General features: G+C 30.7%; 1 protein-coding gene across 1 annotated transcript in view; it reads left to right on the forward strand.

Moving 5' to 3' along the window:
• Nucleotides 1–1,897: 1,897 nt before the first annotated feature.
• LOC120421617 (uncharacterized) overlaps nucleotides 1,898–26,446 on the forward strand; it is a 118,638-nt gene continuing 94,089 nt past the window's right edge. The window contains exon 1 of the mRNA XM_052709850.1: nucleotides 1,898–2,592. Within this exon, the coding sequence (XP_052565810.1) occupies nucleotides 2,590–2,592 (3 nt within the window). The 5' untranslated portion in view covers nucleotides 1,898–2,589. The remainder of the gene's footprint in view (nucleotides 2,593–26,446) is intronic.

A 26,446-nucleotide genomic window follows, 5' to 3' on the forward strand; every position in this document is an offset into this window, starting at 1 on the left:
TGTGAGCTTGTTGGAAAGGCCTCTTGATTATCAAACCAACGATGGGTCGAATGATGGAACCGGACATCGTTTACATGCATATAAATGAGATCCGGATATATGGTAAAACACATTTTTATACATAACTTTTGAACTACTTATCGAAACTTCAAACAATTCAATAGCGATGTATGGGACCCTAAACCAAGTCGAATGAAACCGGTTCGATCAAAATCGGTCCAGCCAGTGCTGAGAAAACTTGGCAAGAATTTTGAACACATACATACATACACACACACACACATACACACACACAGACATTTGTTCAGTTTTCGATTCTGAGTCGATAAGTATACATGAAGGTGTGTCTCTGAGCTCTTAATAAAAAGTTCATTTTTAGAGCAGGATTATAGCCTTACCTCAGTGAGGAAGGCAAAAAATCAATTTTAGTCAATTATTTTCAACTGCCTCCGGATTTTTTGTAAAAAATTTGAAGAGGATGGGGAGGGACAATAACAAAGTTCGCAATAGTCTTATGTTGTTAAACATTTTTATCGAAACATGCTTGCTCACTTTTTACTGAACTATTTCTTACTAGATTTCAGTTGAAAACACATTCTAAAAACTTTAACCCTCTACTGACATTTTGAGCAACTGTTATTCTACGAAAAACTTTACTTATCTTGTTTTCGGCTTTTCTTGTTTAATTTTTAGTATTTTGATTTGCATTTGTCTGATTTAGTATATGATTGTTTTTGGTAGTTTTTAGCCTATTTTACCACCAAATATAATTACATTTCTGGAGTTTTTTTTTTTTTTTTTGAAAAGGTCCAATAAACCAAATTTCCAGTTTTTGCTTTTTGGGTGTTTTTGAAACCGCCTTGAGTCAGGGGTATGGAAAAAAACCCAAAAAGCCATAACTAAAAATTTGGTTTATAGGACCTTTAAAAAAAAAAACCTCAAATTTTGCCCATCAATTTTTTCACGTTTTGCAGTCACTTCTTTCATCGTTGGCTTTTTTTACATTTTCTGCTATAGAATGGCACCATCATTATTTAAATTGTAAAAAATGCGTAGAGGCATAGTCTTGGACACTACAAAAATTACTGCATGCTTGTTTTTACTTAAAATATAGGAAATGTTAGTTAAAAAACACAGCCAAAGTTGACCCCTGAAAAAATGAAATTTAAAAAAAATTGGGTAAAGTCACATAAAACAAGTAAAAATTCCAACCCATAAATTTTCTAAAATTTCAGAGTTCTTCTTTCCTATGCTTTTTAATGATCAAAAAATGGTTGAAAAAAGGATTTTCGCGATTTCTTAGATCGAAGCCCGTCTAGAGGCGGGGTTAGGTTGTAGAGGGTTAATTGAACGCTCAATTGTTGATTTGCCAACATTTGGTACTCAATGGAAATCAATGCTGTTCCCCTATTTGAAAAAAATACCTAACACTAAAAATATCAAGTTATTTTTTTAATGCCAAATTTATGATAAAATTGAAACAAAAAAAAGTTTTTTAACAGCATTGAAAAAAAAATTCTACCACATCGATCATAAATACAATTTTTCTTTGATCCCACAATATCTTACACAAATTAAAACCTTAGATTCACTTCTCAATCTCCCCGTGGTGAATTTCCAACCCAACTCACCAAACCCACGCTCTGAGAGCGAGCGATCGCGCACTCTCACATGATCGCATGAACACCAACAACGATCCCGTCTCGGGTCCGATCACTCTCTCTTTCAATGCCTCTTTCACCCTGCGCTGGAGGTCATCCCCAAAGAAAAGTGCTCTTCCGCGGTTCGGCGGCCGGGTCCAAGACCAGTGGGAGAGCGTCGGAGAGCCACGCGATCTCTGAGCAGCAAGCGACTTTGCCGCACATGTTTGTTGTTTCGGAAGAGGCAAAAAGCCCAACATTGATCTGTATAATAGCGTTGGGGGGCTAAATTTTGACGGCATTTAGCAAATTAACGTCGAGCTCGTCAGGTGGCTGCCTGCAATCGGGATTTTTCTGTGGCCAAATTTTCGCGTGAACGTGTGTGTCTGTGCGTGTGGCCGCCCACTATTGGGTTCTAGAATCGATTCCGGGAAGGACGTGACAGGAATACCGATTTGACGATTCTAAAAAGGAAGGCATTTCCGGCGATTACCTGTTGTTTTTACGGTCGTGTTACCCCTCGAAAAAAAAAGGGAAAATCGAAAAATAAAGTGGCTTTGAAGACATCTGGAAAACGCAGAGGAAAAAGGGATTTTCCCGCCCTGACATGAGAGTTTTTTAACAGTGTGAGTGAGGCTAAAAAACGTGGATCCCTTCCGAGAAGTGCGAAATATCGAACGAAAACAAATAAAGCAAAACCTGGCGACACACGAATCCAGAGCGCAAAAAACAGGTCTAGCAAAGTGTATTTGGATTAGAGGAAAAGCACCCCTCGTCGGAGAATAAAAAAGTTCTTGCGGAAAGCTACTAGTGTGCAAGTGTGAGAGTTTAGCTGTGCATTTGTGGGTGTTTTTCTTGGAAGAAGGCACTCAAGCTAGAACAACGACGACGACGAAGTCTACGGAAAAAAGGAGACACACGTCGAGTGGATAAATTTTGCAATTCGAAAATGGTAAGTGAAAATGAAACTAGGGAAAATAAACTCGGAAAAGTGAGTTACACTCAGTTTGAACAAAAAAAATCGTTTGATCTTGTAAATTTGAAACAAAAAATCAAAATTAGTAGAAAAGTACGCATGAATTATAAAACAATAATCAGAAAAAAGTTCGTATGGTTTGCTAAATGATTTTTTGAGAAATATTCAGTTCGATCAAAATTGTTTCTACCCTTTCTTGAACTCGATTAAATCCAAGAGACTAAAACTTTGAACATAATTTGTTATATCAATATTTCTAACAAAAGTTTGGTTGTTGGCTTTTGAGTTCATTTTTAAACAACAAATTTTATCGAAATAACCAGAAAATTTAAAATCTGTCAGTGAATGATTAATCTTTAATGTGGCTGACACTTGAAAAATCTGGCATTCCCAGATTTATTTGCCAACCTGGCAATCCTAGTTTGATTTCATGAATTTTGATTTTTGCAAATGTCCATTAACCTGTGGGGTTTCCTTTGTTTATATGACCTTTCTCAAAAACATAGCTAGAAATAATCTTTTTTTTTTAATTTTTGAAAAAAGTTACTTCAGCTCTAAATTCACAAGTGCAAAAAAATGTTCTTTAAAACTTTACTTTAACCCAAGTACTTTCTCTATGAGTCACCCATAAACCACATGGTGGTCAAATGTCCGCCCTGATTTTGTAGTTTTTCGCAAAATGAATTCGCTTTTCTTGTATTGAGAAATCAATGTTGCAATGATTTCTCATTACAAATTTGAGGACTAGCAATGCCAAAAAATAAAAAAAAAATATCTCTATTAGAAATATTCTGCTTGATTTGATGTCATTCAGAAAAAAAATGCATGCTACTCATTTTTGTGACCACAAATTATTCATGAAAAAATTAATTCCGTTTGATTTCCATAACTTTTAATTTGTTTTATTTGTTAAGTTTTAGTAGCTCGAAATCGAGGGGGAGGGGGGCTAGAAAAATATATGCAAAAAAAGAAAAAAACAAGCCATGGTCTCAACATTTGAATGAAACAAGTTTTTTTAAACGCATTTTGAACTAGTTCAGTAATTTTCCAATCATTTTTGCGAAAAAAAAACTTTTTGCGGTACTGTACATCGAAATTTTTTTTAAAAATGAAGAGATTTTTAAATAAACCCAAATATACTTAACATGATTTTAAACTTACAAGATTGCATTTTAAATAGATTTAAGGTGATTGTACTTAAATTTCCATTGAAATTTTGAAGTTTTTTGAAAAAAAAACTTTCTCCTGATTTTCAGGTCGATTTTGAAGGACTTTTAAATTATTTGCACCAGCCTAAGTGCATTTTGAACATTTTTTTATAAGCCTAGTTATAATCTATAAGTAGTTTAAAAAAGCTCATATTATCACAAAAAAATATTTTTGTTTTGGAAAATGGTTATGTGATTACTGAACGTACTAGAATTTGCCTCTTAAATTTTAATTTATTTTTTGACAGCCAAAATCGTTGAGGAAAAACACAGAAAATCCTTATTTTCTTAAAAGCCCAAATCATAACTTATACAGCAATTCCCCACGAAAACAGCATGATTCGAAAAAAAGTTCTCCGATCGGGCTCAAAATTTTTATGCGGGATCCTTGGCCGAAATAATTAGACCCGTAATTTTTTTTTTGTTTGGCCATTCGAGTGACCTACGCCGTGTTAGGGTGTTTCGAAAAATGGCAATTTTTGACGATTTTCGCAAAAAGCACTTTTTTTCAAAAATCATATCTCCGCGCCATTTCATCCGATTTTAGCTGTCCTAGACGCAAAAGAAAGGTGATCAGTTTGGCTATTTGGGAAAAATAGTAAGAAGTTTCAAAAATCTAGCTTAACATTTGAAAAGGTTGAATGAAAACATAAAACAGCTTTGAATGTCTCGGGACCAAAGAGCCTATGTTTGAAAATATTTTTATCGGATTCCTCAGAAAATTTCACATAATATATCAAAAAATGGTGAAGTTATGTTTTCGATACTCTGAGATACGATTTTTTGAAAATAAAAACTGGGGTTTTCGACGCGCCACGCGCAAAAATGGGAAAATGACGAAAACGGGAAAAAATCAACTTTTTTCACTAAAACTGCGATAACTTCAAAATTTCAGCGATGACCTAAACATGTTAAAATACCAAAATTTTCGTAATTGAAAGACAACTTTTGGTAATCATGCTCATGTTTTCGTGGGGAATTGCTGTAAAGCTTTTCCGAAGACACTCAAAACTATTACACTACCCAAGTATTAAATATTTTCAAAGCATTTTTGTACTGTCTGTTTCATTTCTGTGGATCTAAATAAAATATTAAAAATGAACTTAAAAATAAATTTGGGTCCTAAGATATTAAATAAATGAAATAAAGCAAATAAACTTAAAAAAACAAAAGTCAATTATTAGAAACTTTAATAGTATCGATGAAATTCTATGATTTTTGTTCATGATAAAAATATTTTTTACCGTATATCCTATTTAAAATTTAAGGTTTATAATTTAAAAATAAAACAGTTTGTTGAGCAAATAATTTTAAATTTAGATATCTAAAAATGCTAGAGCGTCCAATTTCCCGTCCCGGGAAAAAAATTGTAGATTTCCCGGGAAATCCCGAAATTGAAGCGGAAGTATACATTTTCCCAAATTTTTGGAACTATTTTTTTAAAATGCTCTGAAAAAATAATAAATGAACAAACTCAACATGATTTTGTTCAATTAAATGTATTGTTTGGTTTATGTATAATCAATCAGATTATCAGAAATTATGACATCAGAATTATTTTTGATTGTAATAATTTTTGAAACATCTGAGAATAGATCTTGCTTAATGAGTATTTAATTTTTACAATTAGGTAAGCTTTTAATAGATTAATGATATTGCATCAAAACAATATTAACTCCTTACCTCCAAATTAAAAATGAGATTTTTTTACGTTTTTGGTAACCATGATCAAATGAGATAAAAATCGAATTTGTGCAAAAAGAATTAATTCAATTGGTTGAATACCTAGCACTAAAGAAATTACAATTTGAAGTAAAAGAATTATGGAGCACTGGTGCAACTACAGGTGTAAGAGGGTTTAATGTGAAAAAATTGAAGACTTTTTGTGGAATGATGTTATTTTATCGTATAATATAAATCATGTTGCATAATAATACAAAAAAAAACATTGAAAAATTAGTTTCAATTTTTTGTTCTTAAAATATGCAAAAATATATTCTAAGCTTGCTTCAAATATTTGAAAACATTGGGTTGTTTGGAGTAAAACCAACTCTAAAAAGCTTTACCATTTGTTCAAGAGCTGAAACAGTATTTGTCATGAAAAACATAATTTCTGCATGTTTTTTTCTCATTTCAATGAATTGGTCACAGAGGCAAGTTTAAATATCTCATAAAAAATACCAAATTATATTTTCTTGTAGTTGAATGATTTTTTACATGCAGTCAAGCTGTTAATTGATCTTCACACTTATTTAAACCATTAATGTTGATGTGCTATACAATTTGATTTCATAATATTAATTAAAACCAAGATCATAACAATTTTCAATAAATTTAAAATTTCCCGAGAATTCCCGGGATTTCCCGGGAAATTGGCTGAAAATTTCCCGTTTCCCGGGAAATTTGAAACCTCGGGAAATTGGACACTCTAAAAAATGCATTCTATAAAACATATTCTCTACAAATTCTCAATTTAAGGGGAAGCATACAAACAATGTAATGAGATCAAAATTGCAGAAAACACGTTTTTCATGCCTAACATAATTGGAAAAAGCAAAAACTCAAAAATATTGACGCATACAGTTTTGACAAATTAAAAAATGACTTTACATTATAATGCTTTAAATTATTCATTGGGTAAACAATAATGTTTTCAAGTATTTGGTATTTTGCTATTCTTTGGCATTAGCATTTCTATGACCATTTTGTACCTATTTTGTTATATTTTTACAGTTTTGAAAATAAAGATTGAAAATTGAATACATGTTTTTGCCAACCAAGAACGATATATTTTTAGAAAAAAATGTTCAGTTAAGAAATTTGGCTTAAATTTTATGATGAAAATTTGGCCATTTTCTAATCATATACAGCAAAACATGCAAAAAACCTCAATAATTCAGGTTGAAAAAGCCAAAATTAAAATTATTGCTTGAAATTAAAGAAAAAATAAATGCAAAATAAGCACAACTAATTACAAACATTCATAATACTATCTGGAAACAATATCAAAAAAAAAAAAGATTGCTGATTTAAATACAAAAATTAAAAAATGAAATCATAATACAAAAGGAAGTTTTTAAAGGGGGGGAAAACAAGTAAAATGTTTGTTCAATCTTTAGAAATTTTCAGCGATAAAAAGCATAGATTATTAAATTTTCGCCAATGATAATTCTTTGCAAATAAGACTCCAAACATCTTTTCTTCACCCTAATACTGGGTGTACCTTGGGTGGGTGGGGTAAAAAGAAACCGATAAAAAGGGATTGTCTGTTTAGTTTCCGGGAAAGATAATTTTCTTCGGGAGGAACAGAAAGAAAAAAATCAAAGCTGAGAGGATGCCAGCCGAAAAAAAAGAAAAAAAAAGTGTACGAGAAAAGTACTCGAATCCAGGAATGTCGCACAGTTATGCCAGTGCAAACACACCGGGTTTGCAGGGCAGGAGTTGTCCCTGGAAAAGCTGATATTTATCGCTATTTAACGAGCGAAGCGATTTGAGGTGGGTGGGGATTTGGTTTTTTTTGTCTTGTATGGATTTGGAATTTTTGGAAGTGTATGAAGGTTTTTGAAATGTTATAAATCAATGTCAACTTTTTCTGCAGAGGCTCTGCAAAGTTGAATTAATCGAGTTTTGTAACAAAAATATTACTTTTTGATACAAATACAAAAAGGTGAACTTTTCAGCACTCAAACGAATGCAACAATTAATTTTTTGACCCCATTTTTGTTGGTAACTAATCCTTTCTGAAAATTAAAATTATTTGATGTTTTTTAAGGGAACGTCACTTGATGTCAGTCTACCAAAAAATTACTGCCAATCGTTCCCAACCAAACTTGCAAAAGAACTATAAAATCTCATAATTGACAGTTGGGATAAATCTCCCCCTCAGTCGAGAAAGGATGAGGCAACCCGACAACGTCTGCCGACACCGATCAGAGGGAAACTGCATCTATTGAAGGTGTGACCAACGAACGACCTGAAAGTTTATGTTTTTTTCCACGCCCCCTCCTTCTCCTCTTCCTGCTAACGAAGAAAGTGAGAGCAGCTTATGCTGATGACGCTTCGTTTAGCATATAAATCGTTTATTTTATTTGCTTTTTTTTCTTCTCTATTTCTATTTTGAACATATGATTGGAGTCATAGCTGTGACTGCACTCTGGAGGGGGACACCCCGATGTGAGTCGTGCAAATGGCGTTGGATTTGAATAAATAGTTTATTTGTGGGGGTATCATATCTTTTATGATTTCGATGTTTTACTGCGATTTGATTTCACCAGAAATTATTCGGGATTTATTGAAACTTTTAGAGGCAGTTTTTGCAGTTCAATCTGGAAATTCTTAGATTATAGTTTTTTTTGGGTTATTTATTGAGTCATTTGAAAACAAAAAATATTTTTTTTTCAATTTGAATGCTTCTTTTTGAAATGCTGTAATTTTATTCATTCCACACAGAAAGTTTCTTGGAGGAAAATAAAATCACTTCATTCCACCTGAACCAAGCAATGTCACAAACTAACACAAGAGACTGTCGCATAATGGAATCATTTTATGTGTAATTAGGTTTTGTAAAAAACTTCATTCTCTCTTTATGTACACCGTAAGCTTTGGTTAGATACTGTTAACTTCAAGGTCATGGCCCAGCCCAGTTTATTCATTTTGACAGAAATTTGTAAGGTTGTATTTTCAAGAAATAAATCTAAATAAAAAAATAACTAATCATTTTAAATCCTTTTTGAAATGTTACTCTCGAATTGAACCAAGTCAACCAAAAACACATCCACTAAATGCCCTCTCACACGAAAATAGTCATTAGTGCTGCCCCCTTTGCCCCCACCTTTCTCCCCGTCACTCCCCTTTTGAAAGTAGAATTCCGACGATTTAATTACTCTTTCATTCTTCATTTGCGAGCGCTGTTCTTTTCTTGATTCCACTGTTTTTTTTTCTATGTTACTTCCAATTCCGTCAGCTCGGTCAGTCCGATACGTGCCAGTCACTTTTGCTGTGAGTGTGAATGAGCATAGCATGGCAGAGGCAGCGAATGTACGATAATTGAAAAACGAATTCCGAATCAATTATGTTGTTAATGGGTATCTGTGCTTTTCGCTTAATTTCTTGATCCCCCCTAAAAGGGAGTGAGTTCTGCTAGTTTTTCTGTTGAGGTTTGGTTGAAGAGTCAAGGACAAAGGTTGTAAAAGTGTTGGATTGTTTTTAAATTTCTAATGTTTTTTTTTACGTTTTTAAGAAATCATAAACTGGGCTTTATATCATAGTAGAAATCGACTGTTCTTTTTCGTTTTTAACTTTTGCAACTCTTAAAGCTTTGAAAAAGCTTGAAACATTTAAAACTATTTTAAACATCTGCATTCAATTTTTTTAGTTAAATTTTGATTATTCTTCTGGCAAACGAAACGATCTCAACAAAAGTCAAAAAGTAAAAGGTTTTTACATTAAAATAAAATTAACCAACAAATGTTTTAAAAATGGAATAAATTCTAAAAGTAATGTATTTGAAAGTTATTTTTAATCATTGAATTAATTTCAAGAATTGCCTTTTCTTGGAAAATTATTTCAATATTTTCAAACAGTACTGAGTCATAAATCATCTACAAAAAAAAACATGGAAAAGATATATAAATTATATATTAATCAAAGAAGGAGTTTGTGGTTTAAAATTTTTCATGTCGTTAAGTCAAGATTTCTTTTTTCCGTTTTTTTTATGTAAAGTATGACGTTGAAATTGAAAAACCTATGCTTATTTATTAGTCTAAATAATTCAAATGATCACAAAACAAAAATATGTTGCATTATGGGTATCAAACAAAGCTAGTTTCTTGTGGTTTTTAACTTTGTTTCAGTTTTTTTGTAAAATACTCAAATTTTCACAAAATACCGAATGTTTTTCTAATAAAATCAAATTTTAATGATTTGTGATATGGGTATAAGAAAAGGCGAAATTTTGTATTCTTTTTTACTTTAAGTAATGTTTTTATTTGTTTTTTTTATTTTCAACTCGTATTTATCTAAAAAACTTAAATTTGCAAAATGGGTAACAGGCAGCATGGTACACAATTTTGTTGAAAAAAAAAAAAACAAAAGAAACTTCACATCGTAAAATACGCTTATCGCAAATTATCAAAAAAAAAAAATAGTAATTTAAAAACAACAATAAACATGTGCAAATGCATACGAAATTTCAAATTGTTTGAAACCCATATTGCATAAGCATAAAATTTTAAATATTTTAAAAACAAACGGTAAATTGCAATAATCTTTATATTCTTCAAAAACACTCTTATAAAAGTGAGAAAGCATGCGAAATTTCGCTTAGTTTGGTATGGTTTTAACCTTTTTTAGAGTTTTTTTTTTGTAAAATATTCAAATATTTACAAAATACCGTATGACTTTCGAAAATATTCAAATTTTAATGATTTGCGATATAGGTATCAGACGAGGCAAAATTTTGTTTGCTCTTTTACTTTTATTAATGTTATTATTTGTTTATAATTTTCATTTCGTATTTTTTCTATAATTCTTAAATTTGCAAGATGGGTGACAGGCAGCATGATACACAATTTTGCTGAAAAAAATAAAGAACTTTTACATCGTTTAATACGCTTATCGCAAATTATGCAATATTTTGTACTTCAGATAAAATACGGTATTTTGTGAAAATTTGAGTAATTCATTAAAAACAACTTTGAAAATGTGAAATAAACATGATATATCAAATTATTTGAAACCCATATTTCAATCTATAAAATTTTAAGTATTTTTAGAAAATACGGTATTTTGTGATAATCCTAATATTTTGCAAAAACATTCTAATAAAAGTAAGAAAACATTGAAATTTGGATTTGCTTGGTATCCACATTGCAAGTTATAAAAATTTGAGTTTTTTTTTCAGAAAAATGCGGTACCTTGCGGAAATTTTAACAAATTTCAAAAACTCTCATATAAAAGTGAAAAGACTAACAAAAAATTATTCATTTCAGGCAAACGAAAATTTGGCTGTCTTCAAAAATACGGTATTTAGCGAAAATCTTAATATTTTTCAAAAATACTCAAAAAAAAATGTGAAAGCATACAAAATTTCACTTCGATTGGTACCCATATTGCAAATTATAAAAAAATAGCAACCTTCGAAAAAACCACTGTTTTTTGAGAAATTTTTTTATTGAAAAAAAAACAATCTCTTACTAAAATCAAAAAGCATTCAAAATTTCGCTTTGTTTGATACTCAAATTGCAAATTGAGAAAATATGTTTATTTTTAAATACCGTGTTTTCTGAAAGTTTAAGTATTTATTTAACAAAACTCTAATAAAAGTGAAAACGTACCAAATTTCGCTTCGTTTGATACCCTTTTTGCCCCTATTGATTGGACCATCCCTCTATTTTTTGCACCGTCCTCTTTTTTGACGATTTTATAAAAACCTTTTTTTCTTTTAATCTTAACTATGCAACTATTTGAGCGAAACACTTTCTAAAAATAAAATTGTAACCCTTAAATGCCCACTAATATTATAATTGACGTTTTAATTATTGAATTCAGTTTTGACCTATTCCTTATATTTTTATATGTTTTATTTTATCACTATCGTGTTCCCTGGACAATTTTCCATAATAATCAATGTAGACCTCAAACTAAAATGAACTATTGGCGAGATACAGCGATTTTACTGAAAAAAAAGTTTGATTTTGTGCTGCACTCTGTCCTATGAATTCAAATCCGAAATAAGTTTCTCACATACAAAAACTGAATTATGCGGGATTCATCCCTTTTTGTTGAAAAGTTCACCATGTACTTCCGAGTGCTGCGTAAAATCAAACTTTTTTCATTAAAATCGCTGTATCTTGCCAATAGTTCATTTTAGTTTGAGGTCTACATAGATTAATATGTAAAATTGTTCGGGGATCACGATGGTGATAAAATAAAACAAATAAAAATATAAGGAATTGGTCAAAACAAAATTTTAATGCTGAAAACGTTAAAATATAATTTTAGTGCGCAACCAAGGGTTAAAATTTATTTTTTATCGAATTCCTTGGACAATTTTCTTTAAAATGCAACCTGTAGAAAGTCATCCATTATCGTCCCGATAACGTGCTGAAGGCATAAATAAAAAGTTTTCAAATGCTTGTTAGTATGGATTATGAAAAGCCCTTTAAACCTGTTTATTTAAATAAAATTTAGGAGAACAAATCAGTTAATACATTAAACATTAAAAAAATCATATATTCATTAATTCATGTTTTGCTTTACTTAAATTATGTATAAATCAATTTGTAGTCATTTTTGTGTTCAAATATTTAGGTTATTAACTTAATTTTTTAAATTGCTTGGTGTGTGGTGGCTATAAATGGCAACTTTTGTACTACAGTTTAGGTAGACAACCTAAATTCCGAAAATCGTTATGAACTGCAAATTTGCATTCTAAATAGGCTTTAGCCATTTTCAAGCAATAATATTTCAAAAAATCATAATTAGCATGCCCGAAAATTAAAAAAAACACTCCTGAAAAACATTTTCCAAAAGCTGCTCAATAAATTTCTAACTCTTGAAAATTTTTGATCAGGCAGATGAGACAAATTTAATGAAAAATTAGATATTCTCAATGTCATCTAACTAGCCCAGATTTTTTCAACTTGCGCTAATTCGAAGAATATTTGTTCGATTTGCAGAACTAAAAATTGAACATTGTGAAATTTTCTGCTCATTTTATAAATAATTGGTTCAAATTTTTCGAGAGACCTTAAACAACTTTTCAGGACATTTCTTATATCTTTTTATAAATTCTTATTATTTTCATGTTGAGAATCATCAAATCAAATAATAGTAACTTCAAAGTAAGCGAGTTCAGTACCTGATTGTGAGACAAGAATTTCATTTTCACTCAATAGTTGTCCTATTTTTGGCAGGTTAAAGATTCGGTATTTTTTTCCGTCCCGTTTGCACAAACCAGGTTTTAAAAACTTTTAAACTAGCAGTAAAAGTGATTAAGCGTGAACGAATCTAAAAACAATAAAAAAATTCGCCTTAAATCCTAAAATCGAAATCACACAATAATAAAACTTTTGGCAACTTATTCATTCCACCTTAAAAAAAATCGCACCAAAAATATGTCCCTCATTCCTCCTCAGCCTCACGAAAAATGACACAAAAAGCCAAGCTTTCCATTTCCCGCTTCCAGTCCAGAGGAAAATCCCCGCACGAAAAATTAACGCCAGCGATGACGGTGCTACTGTTCGGGGGGTATGATTCTCAAGTTTCATCTTTTCTCTGTCTATAGAAACTGCTACATCTGATAACCCTGCTTGGATCTATGCCATCTCACGCTGGCTGGCGTTTGAAATTCAACTTTTGCCAGCCGGAGTTGATTTGATTTTAAAGACTTTATTTACGGAATCTCTCGCTCCCACCCTCCTGCTGGGCTGTGAAAAGTCTGTCCAGCGGAACGATCAGAATGCAACAGCAGCTCGTCGTTCTGCTCTGCTATTGGCAATCGTTTCTGAATAATACATTAGCCATTTGAGCGCCGGGGGTTTTAAAGTGGGACTCTGTTAAATTTGGTGGGGAAATGAGTTGAAAGTAGTTAAAAATTCATTCAGATTTGGTCAAGTGTCTTGACATATTTCATCTCGATTAAACTTAAAGTGCTTGTTTCACTAACAACAACAAGAATTGAATAAGCAATCAAAAATTTGTCTTGTTTGCCATGCTAATTTTGCACACTTTCGCCGAAATCTCGTACGAGGGGGATTTTTACGACCGATAAATTTGGTAGCCCACCCCAGTATGGATTTGTTTGTCCGGGCCAATCGTGCAATATTTGCTCTGAGATAATCACAATTTTGCCCAACACACAAAAATGGTTGGCAAATTTGCGTCAGCTCGTCAAAATTATCGCTCAGTAGGATTTCACTTTCACCCAGCTTAGGTTGTTTTATCTGATGACGATATTGTGGGTTTGGAATTTGTGATGAATATGGTAATAATATTGACAAATGTATGCTTGTAATTCATGCAAGTCATCATTAAAATAAATCGATATTTTGCTTTGAACAATTTTCAAGTTCAGTTTCCATAATTTACTTTAATTTCAAAAATAGTTAAAAACCGTTTGTTGATTTAATGACAAATACTGATTGCACGAAAAGTTTATTGAATTGAATATTTAACATCAAAACAATTAAAAACGGTTATACACAATTCGTTTATTATTGTTTTGATGTAAATTATTAATTACGCTAAATTCTATTAGAAAAAAAACTGCTTGAACTCCAAACTTTTGCAACCAACACTATTTCAATAGCAAATACCATGTGTAATAGCTTTAAATCAATGAGCCTTTATTCAAATTTGAATTATTGTACTTTTGAATCTGGCTAAAATATTTTGATTACCTTTTGTATGTCCAAAGAAGCCATTTTGCCTCATCAGTTTGTCCATATCATTTTTCATACAATTTTGTCAGCTGTGAAAATTCTAAAATCTATATCAGTAGAATTTTTCGATCGATTTGGTGTCTTCTTCAAAGTTGTAGCTATTGATGAGGACACTGAAAAAAAATTACATTAATAAATATATATATTATTATTAAACTTGTTTGCTGATTGTTAAAATCACTAATTGTAACTAAAATTTAATTTACAAAAAAAATATATTTGTGTGTCTTAATTTCATAAAATTCCAGGAAGGGAAAACAATCTTTGACCAGGTTATAATTTTTTGAAAAAAAAAAAAATAAATAGTTAAACAAAAAACCTTTCAATAGGTCAACACATTTTTGACTTTATTATTTTAATATAGCATCATTTTTTTGAAAGTCGCAATTTTATAAATTTAAAAATAATGCGCATGTTTGCTCATTCTTGAAGAAAAAACATTCAAAAAAAAAATTGAAATTTCCTACGTTTTGCTTTTTTAAACTTTTTTGATATGGTCTTTGGGTGCTGAGATAAGGCCATGCTAAGATAATTTAAAGAAAAAAAAAAGGATAATTAGCTTTCATTTTTTATTCACCTTTAAAGAGGGTACTAATTGTTCGGTACTCAACGTCAAAAAATGATTATTTTTTTTAAATTTTCTACTCTTTGAACACATTAAATCAATGCTTATTAATCATGAAAAACTTTTTGAAAGGAATTGAAACATTTATTTGTGCCTTTTTCAAATTTTGGGATGAATCGTTATTTGAAAAATAAAGTCAACTAAATTGTTTCATTTTTTAGTTTTTTTAAACATTTTTTTGTCTAAGTCGTTCAAAGATTTATTGCCCTATCTTGATTTTTCTGCAATTGATGATTTTTTTTATCTTTATTTTTTTAATTTGGCTAAAACTTTGTAAAGTCATGTTTCCACTTTTCAAGATTTGTTTTGATTGATTTGGTGTCGTCGAAGAAGTTGTACGTATTGATGAGGACTATTCAGAACAAAAAAGATACACAAAAAAATGGATATTTTTAATTTACTTTTTTTCGCAGAAATTTCAATTTCCCAAAACTCGTATTTTGTTTATTTGGGATTTTTTGAATGTTTTAGCGGACAAAACCCCGCATTTTTTCAGCCATTCTTAGGTATTAATCAAAATTTTGCCGACGAGCTTTGGTTTTTTAATTTTTTTTTTTTTGTAAAAAATTGAAATCTTGTACTTTAATTTTTTAACATGATTTTTTTTTATAAAATCGAAATTGCAATCAAAAAGTACCTAATTTTTTTTATTTTGATTAAGTGCACCGTTTTAAAAAAATATACATTCAAGTTAATTGTTTTCCAAAAAAATCCGCTTTTTTGTTTTTTTTTAATAGTGTCCTTTTATTTCATAGGAGAGGCCTTCACAAAGTTTGTGAATACTCAAAAAATCTAAGTTAAATCCATTTCCAGGTTAGGTGGAGAATTGCTCATTATTGCTTTTCCCACACCACTCTTAATACAAATTTGGTATGTAAATATTGGACATTCTGTATTTAGGGAAGATCAGATCGATTTTATGTATTTTTCAAAGTTCTAGTTGTATGCATTAGTAAGGATTATTCAGACATTTATTTATTGTTTTACAAAAAAAGGGCTATTTTCTAACATTGAATGTTGAATTCCCAAAATCCGTATTTTAAAATTAACGTTTTTTTTTCCATTTGCTCAAAAGAACTAGAAATCTTTTCAGGCATAGATAATTATGAGCAAAAATCTGATTTAAAAAAAACGAAAATGGAAAAGTACTTTTTTTAAATTGAATGCTAAGCCACTTTAAGTTCAATTTTGCTGAAAAATCATCAGTATTGAGATTAAAAAAAAGAGCCCATGAGTGCCCACTTCTGAATACACTCAAAATTATTGTGAGTGAAATATAAGTATCAAATGATCTGAATGTTTTCATACATTTCGAATGTAATATCATTTTTTATTGAAGATACTTAACAATTCCACAAAACTACGTATTTTCGAAAAAAACTCAACATTTCAGTTTTTTACAACATGGGTATCAAATGATCGGGAGTTTGTCATACATTTCGAAAGTTATAACACAAATTTTTGGAAAATTTTCAAAATTTTCACAAAACTACGTATTTTCGAAAAATATACTCAAAATTTTAGTTTTTACGATATGGGTATCAAACGATCAGATTTTTCCATACATTCCGAATGTTATAACAACATTTTTTGAAAATTCTCAAAAATTTTACAAAAATATGTATTTTCGAAAAAAAAAAACATAAAATTTCAGTTATTGCCCATATCGTGAAGAACTGAAATAACACTTATTTTAACAAATACTCAAATTTTTTACAAAACTACGTCTCTTCGAAAAAATAAAAATTTCAGCTATTGCTACCCATATTGTAAAAAACTGAAATTTTGAAAACTTTTTCAAAAATACGTAGTTTTGTGAAAATTCTGAGTATTTTGAAAAAAAAATTGTTATTTCATTCGAAATTTATGACAAAATCCTTATCATTTGATACCCATGTTGAGAAAAACTGTAATTTGGAGTATTTTTTTTCGAAAATATGTACTTTAGAGAAATTTTCAAGTATTTTCAAAACATGTTTACATTCGAAATGTACAGAAATGTTCTGATCATTTGATAGGGACTATCCATAAACCACGTGGACACTTTAGGGGGGGGGGGGGAGGTTGGCAATTGTCCTCGTTCCAAATAAAAAAAAAAATTGTGGACAATTAATTGTTCACAATGAGGTGGGGGGATTGAGATTTCCAAAAAAGTTTCCAAGTGGTTTGTGGATGGTCTAAAACGTGATTTCCGAGGATGGTCTAAAGCGTGATTTCCACAGGAGCAAGTTAGCACAATACTTTCTTCGGAAAAGTTTTAGATTTTAGAATTTTCTCAATTTTATCTCTAATGTGTGAGCTTGAAAAAAATAGAAGAAAATAAAAATGATAAAAATCATAATGTAAAAAAAAGGGTTTTTCCATACTAATTTCCATACAAAATTGAAATGCAATGCGCAAAGCGTGGACGCAACCAATCGCTGCCAAATTTCTGAGACAATACTTTTAAAAAATTTGGTTGATTTTAAAATCAAAATGCAATGTTTTTTTGACATCATTCTCTATTGCTCAAAAGCCTAAAGATCTAAAGTTGTCTAATGTTTGCAAATGTTTCATCATGGAATTTGAAACGTTTAGCAATTTCTCACAGTTCACAACAGATCAAAGATTTTTCGCTAACAAAATTACATTATAATGCATCTGAATTTCCTCAAACAAAACGCTATGTTCGAAAGTAAAAGTGCGCTGCTCCCAATTCCATCAACCCGAATCTTTTCCGCATTTCACCTTCTTTCGTTACGCCAACAAGACCCGAACCACCACAGATCATCGCAGATTTTAACCTCATGACATAATTCTTCACACACCTCATCATCGTTCGTAGGTTTTTCGCCAGCAAAAACCAGCCCTCAACACATCATCTCGAACAAATCGCACCCATCCAAACAAAACACCCTCCGCCCTTCCCGAACCCTCCCCCACCCTGCTTCTCAGACTACATGAAGGGTCGACCCACTCTAACTAATGGAGGAAACCCCAACCAGAAAAGGTGTTACTAAATCATGCATTCCAACCGGCTGCTGCAGCCAACTTTTCCTCAATCGATCATCTTCAACGTGCGTTTTTTTTTTTTGCTTCTCGCCTTCAAAAAGGTTCCTCTGCCCATCACTCACAGAAAACGCGGTTTGTTTTGCCTACGGAAAGACTTTTAACTAAATCAAACCGCACACACAACCATCATCATCATCATCGCATCGGCTTTTCCCTTCTTTTTTTCTGCTGCCACTTCATCAAGGGAGCCGGGATTCGTCGCTTGTTGCGCCGAGTGCTGCCGTTGAAGTCTCTTCTGCGCACGGCGGGTCAATTCGGGGTCGGCCCTAGCACTTTTTTTTCTCTCAGTGTATTATCCGATTCGGCGATTCTGCCTCGTTCAACCATTCATTACGTAATCCACCGGGCTTCGTTTGCTTGCTTTACAGAAGCTGGAAGAAACATGGAAATGAGAGGAGGGCAAAAAAAATACGGTGGGAATTGATACCATGGTCTTCTGGTGGAGCGAAATTTTCCATTTCTCCCTCTGTCTCTCGATAGGCTGGTGCCTGTTGGTGAAGTGAAAATTTGGAGAAAGGGGGGGAAAAGCCGAATCAAGAAAAGATGTTCTGACCACTTAGTAATGGAAAAGGGTTGGGCATAAATGGTGTACAAATAGAAATTATCTCTCTTTAATTTCTAGAAAAAAATTACAAATTGGCTGTAAATTATGTAGATAAAATTATAGTTGGTTTGAATCAACCTTGTAATGCCCAAAAATTTTTTTCGAGCATGTATTTTTTTACTGTGTTTAAGAATTAATTTTGAGCAATTTTTGTTTTACGACAAAACATTTCTTGTTTTATGTTTTTTCTTGTTTTTTTTTTTGTTTCTGTCATACGACTGCTGAGACTCGCATTTTCTATTGTTTTATTCATTTGCATTTAACTTGTTTATGTCAAGGTTGTTAACGATAAAATCATCGAGTTTCGATAACAATAACGATAGTTCGATCGTTATCGTCGGGACGAGAACGATAATCAATCGTTATCGTTATTCCGTTAATTCTACCGGCGATAATTTCATCGGCGATAACGAGAATTTTCAAAACAACCTATTTGTCATGGGTTTCCTATGCAGATAGGACCTTTTGAAAATTTAATCTAGATTTAAAATATATTTTTTAAATTGACTTAATCCATCCGAATTATGTTGAATTTTCAAGCTTCCTCATAGAAAATATTTTTTTTGAAAAAATGGTAAGTTACAAAATATAAATACATTCAAAAATCCAAAAATAGCGTATTTTCTCGAAATACTCAAATTATTAAAAATCGCAATATGGTTGTCAAACGATTCAAAATTTTGCTTATATTTTCACTGTTTTAGAGTTTTTTTTTATTTTTTTATTGAAATACTAAACTTTTCACAAAATACCGTATTCTCTCGAAAATACTCAAATTTTTATAATTCGCAATGTGGGTATCAAACGATTCGAATTTTGCATGCATTTTAACTTTTTCCGAGTTTTTTGAATGAAATAAATTTTCAAAAAATACCGTATTTCTCGATAATACTAAAATTTTTATAATTCGCAATATGGGTATTCAACGATTCAAAATTTTGTTTGCATTTTCACTGTTTAAGATTTTTTTGAATGAAATAATTAAATATTCAAAAAATACCGTTTTTTCTCAAAAATTCTCATTTTGATTTAATTTGCAATATGGGTATCAAACGATTCAAAAAATTGCGTGCATTTTTACTGTTTTAAATTTTTTTTGAACGATATTTTTAAATTTTCAAAAAATTTCAAATTCAAATTCTCGAAAATACCCAAATTTCTATGATTCGCAATATGGGTATCGAAAGATTCGAAATTTTGCATACATTTTCACTGTTTAAGAGTCTTTTGAATGTAATACTAAAACTTTCACAAAATATCGTATTATTTTTAGAAAGTATTCAAATTTTCATAATTTGCCATATGGGTATCAAAAGATTCGAAATTTTGCTTGCCTTTTCACTGTTTGTGAATGAAATACTAAACTTTTCACAAAATACCGTATTCTCTCGAAAATACTCAATTTTTTTATATTTCGCAATATGGGTATCAAACGAAGCGAAATTTTACCTGCATTTTCTTTATTTATTTAGTTTTACACCTTTATTGCAAATTAAAGAAATTATAGTACTTTCGAGAAAATATGGTATTTTGTGAAAATTTGAGCATTTTTTTTTTTTAAACTTCTGAAACAGTGAAGATACATGCAAAGTTTCGAATCATTTGATACTCATATTGCAAATTATAAAAATTTGACTATTTTCGAGAAAATACGGTATTTTGTGAAAATTTGAGAATGTTATTAAAAAATCTCTGAACAGTGAAAATGCATGCAAAATTTCGAATCGTTTCAAACCCAGATTGCAAGTTATGAAAATTTGAGTATTTTCGAGAAAATACGGTATTTTGTGAAAATAAGAGCATTTCATTCAAAAAAGTCGAAGCCAGTAAAAATGCAGGTAAAGTTTATATTGTGCAGCAAAAACAAACTTTCAGTTATCAGTTTATTTTTTTTTTAATTTCATAAATCCCTGAAGCTGTAAAACCCTGTACTGTACCTTGTGTTTATATTGAAGTAGGACGTTTTGATCTGGTAAATCTTTTTTACCCAAAAAGTTTAAATAAATATTTGTTTAAATATCTCTATAAACATCATTTTAATTTTAAATAAAAATCATTTGAGAATTAATTTAAAAAAATCCTTGTTTGCAAAATATTGTAACACTTCATAAAAAAAATATTTTTTTCACAAAATGCCTTATTTTTAAATACAAATTAAAAAAAATAGTGTTAAAAATAAACTTCTCAAATTTCTGAAAATACCATTTTTAAACACTCAATATTTTATAATTTGCAATATGGGATCACACGATGCAAAATATTATCAAGATTTTCATCTAGTTGGTGTTTTTGCTAAAGACTACTTAAATTTTTAACAAAGTAACGTTTTTTTCAATGCCCAAATTATGATTATTTGAAATTTGACATTCTTTCGAAGTATATTTTTTTTGCAAAATAAAATCGCCAGAATTTCACATAATACCTTATTTTTTAAAATTAAAAAAGATAATTTGCATAATAAAATAAACCATGGTAATTGAAACTTTCAGTTATCAGTTTATTATTTCAAAATTTCAAAAATCCCTGAAGCTGTGAAACTCTGTATTGTACTTTGTGTTTATATTGAAGTAGGACGTTTTGATCTGAAAAATTTTTTTTACCCAAAAAGTTTGAATATTTTTTTTAATATCTCTTAAAACATAATTTTCATTTTAAATAATTTTTTTGCAAAATATTGTAACACTTAACTACAAAATTATTTTTTTCACAAAATGCCGTTTTCAAGAAAAAAAAAATAGTCGTAAAAAATAGCTACTCAAATTTCTGAAATTACCATTTTTAAACACTCAATATTTCATAATTTGCAATATGGGATCACACGATGCAAAATATTGCCAAGATTTTCACCTAGTTGGTGTTTTTGCTTAAAACTACTATTATTTTTAAAAAAGGTTACGTTTTTTTTCAATGCCCAAATTTTTATTATTCGAAATGTGACTTTCTTTCGACGTATATTTTTTTTAGGCAAAAAAAAAATCGTTAAGATTTTACATAATACTTTATTTTTCAAATAAAAAAAGTGGGTTTAATATAAACAACTGAAAAAAATAAAAATGAGGTTTGAAAAAAAAAAGACAAAAGGCAGAATTTTTATAAAGCTGAGTCCAAAACGGTTGAATTCATAAACTTTCAAAAATAAATTAAAAACCATTTTTTCAAATTATTCACAGGACGTTTCATATTTAAAAATGCAAAAACTCATTAAAATTATTTAAAAAAAAAATATACTTGTTGTCAAACAACTGCTTTTTCTAAAGAATGCAAATAGTAGAGAAAATAGTTTTGAACAATCATTTTAGATTTATCAATAGACTTTAAAAAAAAAACATTATATTAAAACAATTTTAAATCCCCAGAAACAAATAAAATATTATGATAATTCCAAAAAACTTGTTATGTTTGGAATATTGAAAAACTCTCAGAAAAAAATGAAATCATCTTGAAAATAGTCAAAAGAACTCGAAATTAAAGATTTTTACGAGCAAATTGAGCTTGAAAAGAATTAACAAACCATCAGATTTCTTTAACCGAACTAACTATTTTTTTTTTGTTTTGGTACCAATTTGTTTTCAAAGAATTGGTCATGTTGAAAAGAATGCAAGAACAATAAACAATGAATAAACTCATCTTTTTAAAAGTCCAAAGCACAGCATAGATTTTTCTTGCCAAATTTTAAATCAGTATTTTTATGTATTGATGATGCAATTTGAACTATCATTCTTACATGTATTTTTGTTACCAACCAGAAATTGTGGAACTTCCTCATGTAACATAACATTTCAACAAAGTACATCATCCAGAACCAACCCCTAACCCCAACAAGAGTCCAGCCTTGTGCCCATCTTTTCAAAAGTGTATTACAACCAACGACATCGACTCTGCCGCGCGTGGTTCAAATTTCCTCTAATGGATCAGCTTCGGATTTCTCCCAGGTTGGTTGGTCGTCACTGAGAAGACACCACCACCGTCATCCCGAATGCTATCCCGGGGGAAGCAATCGCTTTGATCACGTGGTTCAGGAGACCTTGGAAATCGAAAGCAGCCCGTAAAATGATGATTTGCAGATATTGGATCTCGGGGATCTCGAACCTTAGATTAGATTCGGCGGGTTCGGTTTTCTCTCTCTCTCTCTATTTGTACCGTGAAGCGTGTTGAATGGTTTCTGTTTCAAATGGGCTTTCTTAGTTAAGGTTTTGCCGATGACGGCAGAAGGATTGATAACGAGTGCTTTGAAGAATTTCTTGGAAAGTCACGAACTCGACTCGAGATTGGGCTTTTGGTGGGAAATTTCGGTGTTTACGTGCTGTTCGACAGAACGATCACTTTCACACTTTTGTGGACCCTCGTGGGAAGGAAATGTGTGGAAGTCACGGTAAAAAAAGTTAAACATAATTTTTTGGCAACAACATTTTGTAAAATGAATAAGAAATTTCAACTGTGTCATTTTTACAAGCTGACGAGGCGGTAAACTTTCAAACCGATTGCCTGAAGGTCAAATTAGCACGTCAATGCCGTAAAACCGTCGTCGGCGGCGTCATCGCGGTGAAGGTGAAAGTGAAAAGTCCGTCGTCCCTCACAGATGATGGATGAATTGTTTAACATTCCCATTTTGGGGGCTTGGGATGTAATTTCCAGCGGCGCTGTGTTGTTCATATATATGAGGAAGTGGACAGAAATCTTACCTGTTTATCACCATCAGATTGTCGTTGGCGTCTCTCCGGAGTCGTTTGATTTCGAGTGTGAAAGGAAAGGAAGAAAGTGACAAACTGAGAGGTGTTAATCAATCAGAGGTTGGTTCACACCTTGTCGAGAAAACTAGTAAACAATTAACGCAATCGAAAATGGTAAATTCCCCTTCATACTGAGAGCCCAAAAGAAAAAGAAGATCATTTTAATAAATGTATTTTCACAGTTTTCGAACCTTTATCAAGAATTAATTGAAATAGGAAAATACAAAAATCATCATGAATTTTTCTTTTCTTTTTGAAAATATATTTTTCATTTCTTTTAAAAATTGAAAACGTTTTCGGTCTTCTCTTAGAAAAATGTCTTTAAAAATCAGAGATTCAAATTTAAAACCAAATTTAATCTACTTATAAGCAATTCTCTAAGAAATCGTTCAGCATTTTTTTTTGTATTTTTTTATGCCGTTGCAAATATTTTTCAATGTTCAAAGTCGGTCCGAAAAATCAGGGGGCAAAACAAATATTTTTTCAAGAAACTTCAAAATGTTCATTCTGCATACTAAGGATTTCTGGACTGGTTTGAAAACCCCAACAAATTTTTTTTTCGCAAAAAATATGATTTTCGTCATATATTGGAAACTATTTATAGCAAAAAAACTGGCTGGTGTTAATGCAATTAAACACTTTTTTCATTAAAATTTCGAATGTATGGCCCCTTTTTCCAATTGTTATGCTTTTTAAATGTTTTAGCCACATAATATTTATTATTTACAAACTTATTTTACCAAAAAAAATGCATTTCGTTTTCTGATTCGAAATCATGTTTATTGAGAATATAATGACACTTTAAAAATTTCAAAGCAATGCTTTTCATCGACATTTTCTTAACTATAGTTACCTAACTATTGAAACTTCTCAAAATTTTATGAAAACTTTACCATGGCCAGTATGAATCCATAGCATTCCGTACTTATTTATTTTGTGTTCTTCAATTTGCTGAAAAATTTCGAACCTATCTGACCATTTTACGGTCAGAAACTTATTGTCCTTTTTTCAATGAGTGAAATTTTCAGATGTTTACAATGTAAATATTTTATAAAATTTTGGGAACAACTCTGAAATTTCAAAAGGGTTTATTATATGATTCACCTTTAAAGAAATGTTAGTTTAGATTTCATATTTTTCAATTCATATATTTATTTGGAAAATAATTGATTGAAACATTTACAAATGATAAAAATGCATAGGACCATAATTTTCTGAGATGATGGTAATTTATTTTCTGAGAGCTCCAGTATACAATGTCTTTTAGGCAATTTAATTTGTTTCTTCAACTTCTCGATTAAAAAGTATGTTTTGGGTTGGACAATCATTGACAATATATGAAAAAAATCGAATAACTTAATAATCTTCAGTTTGAATTTTATTTTATTTTGTCTCATCTTGGAAACAGTGCAACTTATCCAAAAAAAAATCAATAAATAAATAAATAAACTGAAAAAGTACTATTCAACTGCTATGTCATTTAACATTGAGGACTGAAGTCGAAAAATGTTTCGAGATTTTTTTTTTTTTTTTTGAAAAAATCATAACTCAGCGGATTTTTTTTTTCATTCTTTTCAATAGCTGAAAAATTACGGGATTCTGTCGCCAAAAACATATTAAAAAATTAAAAATTGATTTTTGGTAATTGTTAAAATAAGAAGATAAAAAGATAAATAACATGAAAATTTTCACAAAATACGTATTTTTTCTGTATTTTGAAAATGCATTTTTTCTCTAAAAAAACGTTACTTAATCCACCCTTAGGTGGTTGGCGCATTCCTCACATTTAAAGGGTGCTATCCAAAATGCAAAAATTGCGTAAATGACACTTAAGTGCTTATAACTTTTGATAGGGTTGTCAGATCTTCAATGTTTTGGACGCGTTAGAAAGGTCTTTTGAATACCCATCCTACGATAGGTCGCATGAGTGATCCGGATAGCATTTTCATCAAAATATCTGAGATCCGTCCTCGAAAAAGTGCTTAAATAACACTTAAGTGCTTATAACTTTTGATAGGGTTGTCAGATCTTCAATGTTTTGGACGCATTGAAAAGGTCTTTTGAATACCTATCCAACGATAGGTCGCATGAGAGATCCGGACAACGTTTTCATCAACATATCTGAGATCCGGCCTCCAAAAAGCGTATAAATTACACTTAAGTGCTTATAACAGATCAGATCTTCAATGTCTTGGAAAGGTCTCTTAAATACCTTTCTAAAAATGTATAGCATGACGGGTTTTCTTACAAAAACCACCCTATTTACAATCTTCCGGACTTTTGCTAAAATCGTTTTTTTAGCATAACTTTTGAAGTACTTAACTAAACTGCATAATTTTTAATAGCGACTTATGAGACCTCAAGACGGATCGAATGACGTCAAAACGGACAAAATCGGTTCAGCCAATGTTGAGATAACCGAGTGACAAATTTTTGATCAACATCCCACCACACACACAGACATTTGCTCAGAATTTGATTCTGAGTCGATAGGTATACATGAAGGTGAGTCTAGGAGGTCTAATTGAGAAGTTCATTTTTTGAGTGATTTTATAGCCTTTCCTCAGTAACGTGAGGAAGGCAAAAACCTCTAAATAAATATTATTGCAATATGGGTATCAAATCTTCGGGTTTTTTCATACATTTCGAATGTAATACAAATAATTCATTGAAAATACTCAAAATTTTCAGCAAACTACGTATTTTCGAAAAAATACTCAATATTTCAGTTTTTTGAGATCGATCATGGCCGTAATTTTTTCAAAACTTTTTTTTCGTGAAATCGCGATAATTCGTGATGTTTATGAGCAAACCCCTTATGTCTTATATCAATTTTTTTGTTATTATCTGCTCTACAACTTTGTAGAACATTGTTACACTCTGAAAAATTACCCTGCAAAGTTAGAAAAAACACGAAATTCTAAAATGAAAAATTTTGCTGTAAATTAAAAAAAATACCCTTCTAGGTCAATGTAGATTCGAAAAGAACATTAAATTTCCCATAAAATGACATCTTCCAAAAAAAATTACAGTCAAGTTACGGAAAATGGGAGAATTTTTAAAACTTTTTTAGTGTTTTTTTCGATGAAAAATACGTTTTTTCGGAACTCTGAGTACGCCATCGAATCGGGCATCTAATTTTACATAAAAGTCCCTGTGACACCAAATTT

The sequence above is a fragment of the Culex pipiens genome, chromosome 3 (genome assembly GCF_016801865.2).
Source record: "Culex pipiens pallens isolate TS chromosome 3, TS_CPP_V2, whole genome shotgun sequence".
NCBI lineage: Eukaryota > Metazoa > Arthropoda > Insecta > Diptera > Culicidae > Culex > Culex pipiens.